The 14,853-nt window shown below is 44.7% G+C and overlaps 1 protein-coding gene across 6 annotated transcripts in view; it reads left to right on the top strand.

The window, feature by feature from the left end:
• Positions 1-4,701, top strand: part of LOC147723120 (rho GTPase-activating protein 28-like) — a 1,353,671-nt gene extending 1,348,970 nt beyond the window's left edge. For all 6 annotated transcript variants that reach the window (XM_086965471.1, XM_086965470.1, XM_086965472.1 and 3 more), the window contains one exon: positions 3,913-4,701. In XM_086965471.1, coding sequence (XP_086821597.1) covers positions 3,913-4,004 — 92 coding nt within the window. In that variant the 3' untranslated portion in view covers positions 4,005-4,701. The remainder of the gene's footprint in view (positions 1-3,912) is intronic.
• Positions 4,702-14,853: the final 10,152 nt, after the last annotated feature.

The raw sequence follows: 14,853 nt of genomic DNA, 5'->3' as shown, positions 1-14,853 counted from the left end.
AACACCAGTAAATACCCACAGTAATTATACGCAGGTGTAACACCTGAAGCAATGCTTTCTGGGACTGGTAGTTTATAAGTAGAACCCAAGTGGGTTACCGCCGCCATTCACATGTAAAAAAGTATTAAAAGGATTGCCAATGTCCCCGCAAGCACCCCGCAAGTAAAAGGCACCTCCCGTACCACAATACGCTGCCCAAATGAGGCAGCTGTGAACCCGCAGTTTGTACGCGGTAGTGCAAACCCGCGACCGGGCCGGCCGCTAACAAATGGAAAGAAAGGGTGGCCCCATGGTGGGAATGCACTTACGGGTAGGAATTGATGCCACCGCAAGGGCGCGAGCCGCGAACAAAGTCCTTTTCCTGCCAGACGCGTTTCGGGCCAACGCCCTCTTCAGTGGCAGACCATGTGACATGACGGCAAGCGGCAAACACCAGTAAATACCCACTGCAATTATACGCAGGTGTAACACCTGAAGCAATGCTTTCTGGGACTGGTAGTTTATAAGTAGAACCCAAGTGGGTCGCCGCCGCCATTCACATGTAAAAAAGTATTAAAAGGATTGCCAATGTCCCCGCAAGTAAAAGGCACCTCCCGTACCACAATACGCTGCCCAAATGAGGCAGCTGTGGACCCGCAGTTTGTACGCGGTAGTGCAAACCCGCGACCGGGCCGGCCGCTAACAAATGGAAAGAAAGGGTTGCCCCATGGTGGGAATGCACTTACGGGTAGGAATTGATGCCACCGCAAGGGCGCGAGCCGCGAACAAAGTCCTTTTCCTGCCAGACGCGTTTCGGGCCAACGCCCTCTTCAGTGGCAGACCATGTGACATGACGGCAAGCGGCAAACACCAGTAAATACCCACAGTAATTATACGCAGGTGTAACACCTGAAGCAATGCTTTCTGGGACTGGTAGTTTATAAGTAGAACCCAAGTGGGTCGCCGCCGCCATTCACATGTAAAAAAGTATTAAAAGGATTGCCAATGTCCCCGCAAGCACCCCGCAAGTAAAAGGCACCTATATATATATACACCCACACACACGTTTGGTAATTAAATATTACTTTACTTTTTAAAACACCCTTGACATTTACTGAAAGAACCAAAGGCTATAGGACATTATAGTACAATATAGAATTAAAAAAATCTTAAACATTCACTAAAAAAACAACGGTTACAAGGTCGGTATAGTTAGGTTCAGATTGTACACACACAAAACAATAGAAATTCGCCAGTTATACTCATGCCATAAGGTAACTCTAACTCAATCCCTCGCCATGCTCTGCTAATATCCCCACATATTACATCACTCATGATATCTTCTATGACATCATTGGAAATAGTGTAAAATTTGCCATAAAATTATTAATGAGAACTATACATGGTGTGGTCTTTGATCAATTGATCTGCTCACTGAAAGCTGCAGAGAACCTAGAAGAACTCTCTCTAGAATGCAATAATTCACAAAATAGTGTTCCTGATATTTGACCTCATAAAATGCATGCTATTAATGAGCAAACCAATGGGTAATGATGAGGTGTTTCATATGATGGTTGTGTATCACACGTCCAACTCAATCCCAAGAATATCAATTAAAACAAGGATAAGTGAAGTATTCACTGAATAGGACCGCTAGACCTCTATTTGTTCTGTTGAGTTCAGATCAAGCCCCTGTCTCACAATGCATCTAGCATATGATCAGCCTGTACCTGATCACCCTGAGCTAATTTGTGGAATCTGTGCTATATGTAGTCAGATATCATTACATCCATGCTGGATAAAATGTGATAGAAGTTGTGTGGAAGCAGGGGCCTGGTGACATTTATGAGATGAGAAAGGTGAAGGAAGATATAGCATCCATCAGAAATGTGATTACCAAAGGTAGGTAACATTTTCATCTTCATATGGTTTTAAATTATAGCCATTCTGTACTCTTGGTCATCACTGTGAATCATTTGGGGGTGACCCATCCCAGGAGACAGGGACCTCGCAATTCTACATAAAACACACTGTTTGTCTGTGTACCAGTGGTGAAGTTGGATTTTAAATTCTAGATTAGCAAAGGCCACCTTTAGAACGTTGTAATTTACTTTATTTAGCCATTTAGTGCCTTCGGCCTGTCTCTGGAATACAACTCTAGGGTGGTTGATAGGTGGCTTCCTGCATTCCCTCTTAACTGCCACACACAAAGGAAGGATAGGACCATCCTGTAAAAGGATGGGAGGGAGGCCCTGACACTTTCATCTGGGAACAGTCCCCACACAAAAGATTGATTTCCCCATTAGTGTTTCTGGAGTCAGGGCAGAAAGACAGGGCATCTGTGCACTTCAAAGCTTTCTTTGAAGTCTCCCCCACTTCAAGGGCACCATTGGGTATAAGTACTGGACCTCTGGCACTACCACATCAATACTCTTCTGGACTTGTGCCTACTTTGCCAGGAAGAAGAACTACTGTGCTGCTGAAAGGACTGCCACTCTGCTGGACTGCTGCTTTGTTGGACTATGCCTTGCTGTGCTCTAGTTGTGCCGAGTTGCCCTGCTGCCTCCTGTTCCCCTGCCTGGGTGAGAAGAACTGGACCTTCGTCACTTGAGAGAGGGAGGGTAGATGTGAACCGATTAGTGATTTGTATCTCAATGACAGATTTGTCATGTTCCAGGAAGGACAGAGTGTTTGGGATCTCACAATAATTTTTTTACATACTGTACACTACTAAAGTCAGCTAAGAGTGAATGGGGATTGTTCCCAGACTACTAATGGAATCCACCACACTGACCACTTTTAGTGATATGACGTTAGTTAAAAACCTGATCACCAGGCTGTATAGATTCTTCAGGTGGGACAGTTAAGACTCCACTAGGGATCAACATAAGTGGGAAGAAAATGTTGGAGCCCTATTCATGACTAAAGAGTGATCTGTGATCTTTGGCCTGCACAAGATTAGCCAAGATGTCAAATGATGCAAGATTTGAGCTAAACTCAGTTCAACTATTTGCATCACAGTTGGCTGACCCCCATGTTACAAAATCGAACTGACCGGTGAGATTAGTGGCTGCCCAATGTGTGTGCGGCCCCCACAGCCACTTTATACCATTTGTTCTTGGACTGCTCAGGAGGAGTAGGGACATTATGGGAACAAGTGATAGTGAAAACAAGAAAGTGACTGTTAGCTTTCACTCTTGTTCTACATAGAATTGCCATCAAATGTCTCTGCCATGAAAGTCCATTACTGAAAGACTGATTAAGAGAACTGGACGAATCGACCACTGCTGAGTAGCAGTTTCTTACTTGTTCACGAGTGACTAAGACGTGTTCCTACAGGAACAGCTTTATCCCGGGAAATTGAGGAAGGCAATGGAAATATTGGCATGGCTGTGATGGGACGTTAAAGTGTCAAATATATTGTAACACAATTTTCCTTGCTATATGATGCAAGTTATTAGATAAGCTACTCAAATTGAAAATGTTATTTGTTCTACAGGAGAATTAAGGGGGTCCCACAGACTACTTTGTGCATATAGCTATGCTTGGCTGCCGACAAACTGACAATAAATATGAGGTTGGCCAAAGTGGGCAAGTACAGTGGCCCTTTCTGCATAAACTGATGTGATGTGTGAGACAAGAAACAGCCTCTGCCAGACCCAAAAAAGTAGGGCCCACTAGCATTGTATTGCCCTGTAATGTGTGCTCAGTACTTGTCCTGCAGTTGACAGTAAATATTAGGTCTGAGCTCAGCCGCTCACTGAAAGATAAAATTCACTCAGCAATAAATGTATATACTTTTTCCTCCAGCATGTTTGAAGATATCCTGAACCGCGGACTGGATTATACCATTGGGCAGTTTGATTAGTAGATTCATAGTACTTATAGAAGCATCCAATCCTGGCATTTAACTAATTTCCTTTTCTATTTTAGGAGAACACTGCTTGGACCCAGACACTTATATGCTGGATGTGTATCATGCGAACCCTCAAGCAGAATGGATTTTAAAGCCAAAGGCCAGCTGAAAACAGAGGAGGAATATTTCCGTCCGCCATCCTGAGGGAAACTTTACTTGGCTGTTCCATTGGATAACCGTTGTTCCATTTGACGCTTTGCGCTGTGAACTTCATGGTTGACTTGACTAAGCCAACTGGATACATCAGGCGCTCTGCTCTGCGTTTTATACACTACAGGGCTGAGAAGTGACTTATTTAACTGATACCACTATGAACAAAGATATACTGTACGGATCTAGTATGGAAACAAGGGGACGAGTGGAAGGTTGACTTTTCTTGGCTCATCCAATCCTGTTTATCAAAGGGCTCTTTTCTCACAAACACTCCTGTATGTAGGAATCAACAGTACATTTCGGTTGTACTTGTGCAAAACAACAAAACACTACCAATGAAAGGTCAACACAATGGAATTTTGATACGAAGGAGCAATCTATTTGTTACAATTGACTACCAGAGCTTGACAAATGGATGTGCCAAATGCAGGTTTGCCGGGACAGCAGCACTTCTATTTAAAGAGATCTGTTTCTGACGTGAGTGCATACGTGAGTGCATGAGTGTGACGATATTTATGAGATAACGGAATCCAGACCACTAATTCAGAGGAGCACGGACAACAAACCAACTTTGCGCTTTTCTGTGTATTTTGTGTCAATTATTCTTTTTTATAAAAAAAAATAAAACCACTTTTTTTCGTTCATAAAGAAAAGCTAATTCCAGCACGTGTGACTGGTTAAATTGTTGCCTTTAGAATTCGTAGCTGACTAATAGTGAATGTGCAAGGGATGGGCATGCTGACATGTACCATGAGGTAAAACATTGTAATTTATCTATTTGTCTGTTTATAAAAAACAAATATAAACTAAATATGCCTTTTAAAAGATATGCATTTGAAAGAGCTCAATATCACAGTGTTATCCCGCTCAATCGTGCTCCCCTGCCCATCCTTGCATCAACCAACCATCCCTACTCAGGAATGCACAGAGCCTTTGATTGGAGATGACAGGTCACAGTTTATAGTATGTCTGGGATAAAACCATAAATCACTGATAACAGCCGTAACTCAGTGTCTCTGCTTACAGGCAGTAATCCAATTATCACCAAGCATTTGACTGTACACTAAAAATGAATCTCGAGTGGGTTGATCTTAGCAGAATCTAGTCTCCCTCCTCTCTGCAATCGTCCCTTTCGACATTCTCCGGCAACACTGACAGCGACGCAACCCTGTTTGGTCAATAGCTCTCCAAGGCTGTAGATCTTCTTGCACCCCTGCAAATGCATATCGTTAAAAGATCTAAAAGTCTTATTTACAAGCCAATTGGGTGACTTTTCATGGCCTTTTAAATGTTGGCCCCATTTAATCATTACTGTGCATGAAAGGGCATACATGTGTGCTGCTGTGGGTGTTCAACCACAACATTCATGGAACCTGACACATTCCCACATTTACAAAGTGTTGTAAACCTGGGAATGCGTCTGAACCCTTCTCCTCCCTAGAAGAGGTGTAGGAGTGGCGCAACGAGGATGAAGAATTTTTTTGGCTCCTCTTTTTTTGTTCTTTTCTATGTGTGATGCATTCTGCAGCACATATAGAAGGAGCAAAACACCATTATGATTGTTTTTGTGCAGGAAGGTGTCCCTTCCTACACAACAACAATGGGCCTGATTCACAGAACTAACCTAAGACAAAATCCTAAACTTACTACCATTCAGGTATTCACATTAGGCACCGGGCGCTGTAGTCGAAGCAGTCTTGCGCATTACAAATGCCATTGATTGGTTAATTCACTTGCTCCCAATGTATGACCTTGTGTCAGGCTGCATGTGTCGTGTCTGCTTTGTGGCTACCCCATTACCTCGTACATTATTCTGCAGTGTTCCTAGAAATATTTAGCTAAAACATATCCACATATCCAGTAAAAGAAAAAATTGAAGGCAGCGCTATGCCTTCATTACTTTGCGTCAGAGAGATGTTCGATGGGTGGAGCATGGACATTACAGTGCATCCACCCATGTATTTTGAAGCAAACCCAGACTTATTGAAGTCAGTAAACTTGGGATTGCATCAAAATAGTGCGGCTACATGAGAGAGGTATAATGAGGAGAAATATCTTCTTTTCCCCTCGTTACTTCCTCATTCCTTGTGTGCTGCATTTTGCAGCACACATACATAGAGACATATGCCTCTAAGCATTGTTTTTATACAGGAAGGCATCACTTCCTGCACCAAAACAATCCTGCCTGTGATGGAGGCACCTTGGTGTCATCTGGCCCTAAAAGTGTAAAAACAATAAAAAGTAAAAAATCTTCCAACTAAATGTGGCACGCATATATGCAAGAAAAAAATAAGTACAAAAAAAAGAACCATCACAAGAATAAATTACTAAATTATTAAATGAAATCAACTAAGCGTGAGACTGGAGTGAACAGCTTTTTACTTGGATTTGCACATGTTCAAGAACAACATACCTTCACTCACAGAGAAAAGCTGACGTTGGCTGGCCCATATTCAATACTGTTCCAATGTAAATCACAACGAACAGGGCAAGGGATGGCGAAGGTTGCAGGTGTGTATATGTGTGTGTGTTTATATATCTGTTTATAATAAGTATCTCAAAAGTGCACAGATTTTTAGACGCACCAGGTAGAAAGGAATTTCAGAGCTCATTTCAATATGGAGAACAGAAAATATAAAATCTATATCAAACCATTCCTAGAAGCAAGTTGTTTAAAAAAATCCATTTAAATAAATATGAGAATAAAATATGATGATATCGACAAATATTCCCAAAGAACATAGTACAGGCGCTCAAATCGCCCCTCAATGCTGGACAATCTAGAGGCTCATTTATATCATGCAAGGTGGCTGTGTAAGTTAAATACAAATGACATCTGCTGTCAAGTGCAGGCTGATAGTGTGAAACACACAAGAACAACTGAGTCTCCTATCCTTCCAAAAGGTATTTAAATTCATTATGCTAAAAAAGGGTCATAACAACACGTTACTGACAGAATACAGAAGTTCATATGAAGTACACATTATTATTTTCTAATGTTGTCTTCAGTTCAGCATTAGGAAAACCCACACATTTTGTGTCCTGCCCTATACTGGTTCTAGTCAGAATAAAAGAAACAGTTGCAGCTGCTACCTCCCACCCGCAGTGGGGTGGGTGGAGGAGAAGGGGAGGGGGAGAATCAGGTTAAAAAAAAACACCTCCCGCCCGGTTGCCGCTGCCTCTCCTGCATCCTCTTCCTTCTTGGGAGAAACAGGAAGCAGGAAGCGCCAGGGCTCCCACTCTTCCTGCAGCCAATAACAACACTGCATATGATTGGTCTTAGCGCCGTAACACGGTGCCCAGCCAGGGGCTGGAGGTGTGGACATGTTCTCCATGCAAGCTGTAATGTAGACTGCATGGAGGACAGGGAAAGTATGCATAACTGTTTTGGGCGGCCTGAGAGGGCCGGTCAAACAGTCATCGCGCACTTAGGAGGGTTGTACCACTCCTGCCTTTCTCCGGAGCCACGCCCTGCCCCCTCAGGCAAGCTGCTGCAGCAGGAGGACAAAATAAAAAGGTAATAACAGTTATTATCATTTTATTTTTTCCTTTCTTTTGCTTCATCAAGGCAGTGAGGCAATGCTCCTCCGCATTAGCAGAGGAGTCGCCACTGGAAAGAAAAAGAAATACTCTCTATATATAAGTCTTCAGGGCCGGTCCTAGCCATGGGCGGTATGGGCAGCTGCCCAGGGCCTCGCGCTCAGGGGGCCCCGCCGCGGCGCCGCGGGCCCGCAGAGTGAATGGAATGGAAAAGCGCTGCGCACAGCACTCTCGCGGTCGCGCAGTGCAGCAGGCAATAAGAGGCAGGGAAGGGAAGGGAACTAGTCTGTGTCCATCACTGTCTGCGCACGCACCGTGATGCACGCACCCCACCACCTAGCTTAGTGTTGGTGGTGGTGGTGCCTTAGTGGTGGTGACGTGACGTGCGCGGTGGGCAGTAACCGGGCGGATGATGCGGGTGACAGACAGTGGGTCCGTCCCAGGGCTGTCAATCTGGTAGCGCGCGAAAGCGCTACCAATGACGGCCCTGGACAATGACAGACACGTTCAACTTACTTTCGTTCGGTTTGTGTATAGCAACACGTCTTGGTTTTCAAGTGCTCCTTTTGGCAAGGGCGTAGTTTCCATTGTTTCAGCCGGTGCAGTGGCACCGGGGATCATATGCCCGAGGGGCGCACTAAACCCCGAAAATTGCTGTATTTCACTGTTGGGGGGGGGGGGTCAGGGGGACGTTTCCTTCTTTGCACTAGGGCCCATGGCAAACTGGCTACACCAATGTCTGGCTGGGGGTGCTGGTGACAGCAGACAGGTGCCATCCACTTGTCACCTCTTCACGCTGCTCTACAATGTCCTTTCATGCATGTAAGAAAGAGGACGACCTCTGCTGTGGGTGGGAAGGACAGACAAGGGACACCGACTGGCGGAACATTCCTTTTAACAAAACCGGCGTAGAAGAAGTAGCAGACGTAGTCGGCGCACTCATCAGTAATCTGAAGCACGGTTAGTAATTGAAGTAATGTCTGCAATATGACGAAGGACAAAGTAATCCCGTGGAGACCTCATGCAGTGCAACTAACCCAGATATTCTGCTGCTGTGGTCCGATGAATCAAACACACAGCAAGTGATGTTAGAGCGCTTGCAATAAATCCAAACTCTGGCAAACGCTCCAGGCAGCATCCCGGCCCACCAATCTTCTGGCCACCATGCCGCCCACCGCGGATTAGACTGCAGCAGGGTCAAGACTGGTTTGCATACGGCTGGGTCCACACTGAGGTGGCAAGCCTGGCAAAATAACGCTGGATTGGGCTGCAGCCCGCCTCATTACCAGTGGCTAAGTTTAATTCAAGTATTCCATCCATTACTCTTTTGTATACTTTAGTAATGTTATGGAGGCTAACCCTTTTCATTTCTTTCTGTAACTTTATGCAGGGGAATGCAAAACATGTAATCTCCGCCTGTTATTTAATATATGCAAACTCAATTAGAGTAATCATTTATTTGTTATCTAACACAGAGTGAGTAATGCTTCTCTATGGGGCCATGCATGGCACCCAACCATGGTTAATGCTTCTCTATGGGGCCATCCATGGACCCCAACCATGGTTAATGCTTCTCTATGGGGGCCATAAAACAAGGAATGGTAACTTTTGAAAGGCCATCAGGCAAATATGTCAGAAATGGTGAACTCGAAGCAGGAAAGACTAAAATCACAGGACGGTGCAGTTGTGACCTGAGAACGGCATTTATTGTCTTACATCCTTTTTCTTGAAACATGTGAAAGGTGAAACATGTAAACAAATAAAAGAGCAAAGTAAATCACGTATTAAACACATTAAAACAAATGTATCACAGGGAGTTACAACAGAAGTTTTTTCAAGATACATGTGTGCCCCATTTAGACCTCCTCAGTGCTTCCCATGCACCCCTGAGCTGCCAGTCCAGTGCACAACATTGTCCCCTTACACCACCTGAGCAAATATGATGCAGATACAGCCTTTAGTTATCAAGATGGACAATGGCGCTAAGGGTTAAAACTCACGTTTGAAAGATTCACAGACAAAATATAGGACAAAAAATGGGACTTAGACTCTCCTTCCAATCCATATCATCCAGTCACCCTGCAACCTCTCATGCCACATGCATCATGGCACTCATTAATTTTTTTTTAGCCCTTTATTAACCCTTGAGCCTCCCCTATGAATTAGGGTCAGACTGATTTGCATATGGCCATGTCTGAACTGGGGTGGCAGAGAGGGCTAAAGAACGGTGATGGATTAAACCCAGATCCGTTGACTGGGTGTGAGTGTTTGATTGGTTCAGATGCTCCCTCCATCTCCATCACCACCCCCTTTTGTACCGCTTTGTTCTCCATAAGTTGGCAGGGTATGCTCAGACGTGAGTCCCTTGCTCACTTTGCCACTGGATTCAAGCAAGCCTGGCTGAAGACGGCTGAAATGCCAGAAACCGGTCCTAGGAAGCTTGTTTCCGGTCCAGGCAGTTCGGGCTGGACTGTTCCCATGAGGCACAGGGTCGGACTGATTTGCATATGGCCATGTCTGAACTGGGGTGGCAGAGTGGGCTAAAGAACGGTGATGGATTAAACCCAGATCCGTTGACTGGGTGTGAGTGTTTGATTGGTTAAGATGCTCCGTCCATCACCACCCCATTTTGTACCGCTTTGTTCGCCATAAGTTGGCAGGGTATGCTCAGACGTGAGTCCCTTGCTCACTTTGCCACTGGATTCAAGCAAGCCTGGCTGAAGACGTCTGAAATGCCAGAAACCGGTCCTAGGAAGCTTGTTTCCGGTCCAGGCAGTTCGGGCTGGACTGTTCCCATGAGGCACAGGGTCGGACTGATTTGCATATGGCCATGTCTGCACTGGGGTGGCAGAGTGGGCTAAAGAACGGTGATGGATTAAACCCAGATCTGTTGACTGGGTGTGAGTGTTTGATTGGTTAAGATGCTCCGTCCATCACCACCCCCTTTTGTACCGCTTTGTTCGCCATAAGTTGGCAGGGTATGCTCAGACGTGAGTCCCTTGCTCACTTTGCCACTGGATTCAAGCAAGCCTGGCTGAAGACGTCTGAAATGCCAGAAACCGGTCCTAGGAAGCTTGTTTCCGGTCCAGGGAAGGCATGGCTTGGCAGTTCGGGCTGGACTGTTCCCATGAGGCACAGGGTCAGACTGATTTGCATATGGCCATGTCTGAACTGGGGTGGCAGAGTGGGCTAAAGAACGGTGATGTATTAAACCCAGATCCCTTGACGGGGTGTGAGTGTTTAATTGGTTCAGATGCTCCGTCCATCACCACCCCCTTTTGTAAATCAAATTAAATGCATCTAAGCAAGAATGTGGTTATGGAGACTTGAGGGGCACTGTTAAAATGTGGTAGTGGAGGAATCCGTGGAAGAGCGAGTCATTGGGGGGCACCAACATTGTAGCACAGGGCTCCACCAACACTAAAGGCGGCCACTTCTGCTTCCTACAGTTCTAACTCCAAATCAAAAATGTTGATTTGAAAACCCCTTGAATCTGAAGCATACCTTCAAGTTAATGTATGATTTAGTAGTGTTCTTGGTCGTTCTAAGTCTTTTTTTAATTATGTACAATCTTTATTTGTTTGTAACGCTGTCTTGTAATTTTTTACTATATGTGTTGTGTTTTTACACTTAACATAATTCTGGCGAGTAAAGAGCCCACACACAAAAAAGATTGTTCTACGTCTCTTAGCATTGCGTGTGGGATACTGGTGAGAGGATTTACGTTAAAAGAAATTACGAAGTATTAATGTCATCCTAAGGTAGCACAATAATGGTATAGAAAGATAAGGGAGCCTTTTGAAATTTGCAATTATATCCATGGTGTGAGAGGTATTCTCTTGTATCATTTTATATTTTAAATTATCCTGGCCCTCATTACCTCACAGGATCTCCCCCCTTTATGAGGTAGAACTGGAAATTGTATCACGCACTCATCTGGAAACAATCAGTTAACGAGGAGTAAATAATATACATCTTTGTAAGACCTGCACCTAGCTTTTCCATCAAATGTGACAAATGTAATCCATTTAATACAGTTTTAAAATATATGGACTTATTTCATTTGTAGATTTATCTTTTTGTCCATGTTACTGATATCCACGTTAGGTCTCTTCAGGGATGCCAAATAAGATCAATAGTCCTGCGATGTCACTTTCTGTGATGTTACTTCTTGTGATGTTACCAAGGGCGGCTCTTCCACTACGGCGGAGGAGCGTCTCCCCACTGCTTTCTGGCAGTGCGAGAAGCAGAAACACAAAATGCTAAAACTACCATTTTATGTTACTGCTACTCGCACTGCGATAAAGCAGAAGTGTTTGGTTGGGGGCGGGCGGGTCTGCTTTAGGGCACGGTAGGAGTGCCTTGCCCACTGCTAAGGGCGCTGACTGTTTGGTCAGCCCTCAGGGGCCGACCAAACCAGTCATGCGCACTCTGGCCTTTCTCCATGTAGGCACCAATGCACCCTTCATGGAGAAAATGGCCTCCCCATAGGCGCCTGGCTGGTCGGCATCTCGACCAATCACAATGCTGCCATTGCAGCGTTGTGATTGGCTATGGGGAGGGAGGCTGGCTGCTTCTTCTTCCTGCTAGAGGCAGGAAAGAAGGAGAGCAGGTCAGGAGCAGAGATGACGCGAGACCTGGGAAGGTAAGTTTATTTTATTTTTAAATTACACCCCCCCACACTTCCCCGAGTGACCTGCCACCCGCAAGTCATGCTGGCCGCGACTGGATTTTACATGCAAATTAGAGGGGCCTCACATCTTCCCTTTCGCCCAGGGCCCCAGAAGTTCTAGAACCGGCCTTGTAAGTCTTTATATTAGATGGGGGTCAGGCCTGTTAGCAAACCTGACTTAATGATTTCATGTAGCTTGACAGGTTCAAACGCCAAAGTTCACTGAATGCCAAGTCACTCTGGACATCAAAGTCTCTGTCAAGGAACACATTTCCCAAAAATACAAAGTACAAACCCGCCCTCATAAAAAAAGTCAAAGCATTTCTTCCAGAAAGCAACCGCAGAACTGCTATGCAAGTCCATGTGCTCTTGCATCTGGATGGTGGGATTGTTCTACTCCATGGCATCTGAGACTCCACTATGGCACCCTTAGGTGCAAACTTTACAACGCAGCACATCTCATCCCAGGGCCTGAAGAAATATGATCACATCACCTTCATCCTGATGGAACGACATTGACAGCCCTTGCTGGTCCACATCTTCAAAACCAACTGCTTCATTTACAAAGTCACCATGACCAGTTCGCATGCTGATCTTGCAAACAGGCTAATCATCTCTATGGTTCTTGGCAAATCCACAGTGAGGACAGCATGAGCAGACTAAGAAGCATAAAAAACAAAACAAGAAAAGACAGCAGGCTTTTTCTATCAGTGCACCAAGCATCCTAAACAACATCCCTGTATCCATCAGGAACGTCCCAATGCTGCTCCAATTTAGAAAAGAGTTGAAGACTCATTTCTTTAAAGAACACTACATCACAGTGCATTAATTGCCCACAACCCAGCTTCCTCTCCAATTACTCATTGAATGTATGTTTGTCTTTTCCCATACAGTAAAGCCCCTAAATGCATACTGTTTGGTAAAATATAAACAGTTGTCCACATTACATTCCTTGTTACTGGGTCACAACTGAGCAAGTAATAACAATAGCAACAAAGCTGCCAACCTACATTTTTAAGCCTATTTTATATATAAGTGCTTTTGTATTTTCAAATGGAATATTATCATAAAGGCATATTGTGTAACAGCGTGATAGTGCAACCCCCTCTCAGGTAGTTCATATGCTTTACACAAACTGTTCAACACATATATTTTTATGTTCTTGTATAAAAATGGTAATAAAGTGGTGCCAAGTACATTTGGGGGTTGATTCCGATTCAGTAAAATGCCCTCCGAATAGCCGTACGGAGCTTTTTTCCCATACGAATCGTATGTAGAGCTGTACCCGTATGTACGATGTAGTACTATGTGTACCCAAAGCAGTTCTCCGACCGAATCATACCGAAGACCGTACAACTCACAAATCCGTACAAATCGCATTCGGAACGTGCAGTACGCGATGTCCGTACGGATCAAAGCTGCATTTTCCAACCCAGCAAGTACGAATCGTATCGACAACACTCCGTACGACTCTTTTTCTACGGGTGCTTAAAACATCCTTAAAAGCAGATTTCGCCTCGAATTGCGTACAAAACGAACCCCTCCCCCCCCCCCGGATATGGTGCGTACACCCCATGATAGCATTGGTATGGTGCATCGGGGTACGGTGCGTACACCCCTGGATATCAGGGGTACGGTGCGTATGTTCCCGTGCCTACACCCCATGATCGTAGGTGTACGGACCGTAGGGATACGGTTCGTACACCCCAAGGTCGTAGGTGTACGGTGCGTACACCCCGTACGTACACCCCTTGATTTTAAGGGTACGGTGCGTATGTGATAGTTTTTCCCTCCGTACGAATTGCTCATACGTGACGTTTACCGTATGAATCGCGTACTCATTCCCTGGTCCGGATCGTACTTGGCGGGTCGTACAGCATTTTTACGAATCGTATGGTTCACTGTGCGGGTCGATGTTGTACGGATTTACACTTCATTTTCGTACGGTTCGCAATGATTCGGACGTATTTTCTCGCAACGGATCGTACTACGCGATTCGGACGGATTTGTTTCCCGAATCGGAATCGACCCCTTGGTGTCCTTCCTGCTTAAGTGTACCCAGCATCACTTTATCACCGTTTTACTGAATGAATATGTAAATATATGCATCCGTTTGTGTTAACCAAATTGTTACCCAACACTACTGGAAAAGGTGGGGTGGCCTTTAAATAGATGCGGCTTGAGAAAACTTTACACGAGGTGGGCTTACGTAAATAAAACGTGAAATAGCATCCTTTGTTTGGGAAATTCATAAATGGAATTTCACTGGACAAACCATTTCCAAACGCAGGTTATTTTATTAAAAAGTTTATATAGCACCTTTATCTGAGGCTAAAAGCAATAAAAACACAACAAGATACGTTTAAATGTAAGTGTCAATACATTTACTTGTTCAGTTTAAATGAAATAATGTTTTAGGCCATGGAACACCCTAGGGCATTGCACCACCAGAATGTCACTTTTTGCGACATTTTGGTGGCGCAATGCCCTGCTCCATGTTTACAAAGCGACGTTAAGCCACTTTGCACCGCTTAACACCGCTATGTAAGTATTGTTGTGCATTGGTTGTTGCTGTGGGCGTTCTACAGCTACA

This window comes from Lissotriton vulgaris, chromosome 4_1 (genome assembly GCF_964263255.1).
Source record: "Lissotriton vulgaris chromosome 4_1, aLisVul1.2, whole genome shotgun sequence".
Classification (NCBI taxonomy): Eukaryota; Metazoa; Chordata; class Amphibia; order Caudata; family Salamandridae; genus Lissotriton; species Lissotriton vulgaris.
Note: the sequence above shows the minus strand (reverse complement) of the source record. Positions and strands in the feature narration are given on the sequence as shown.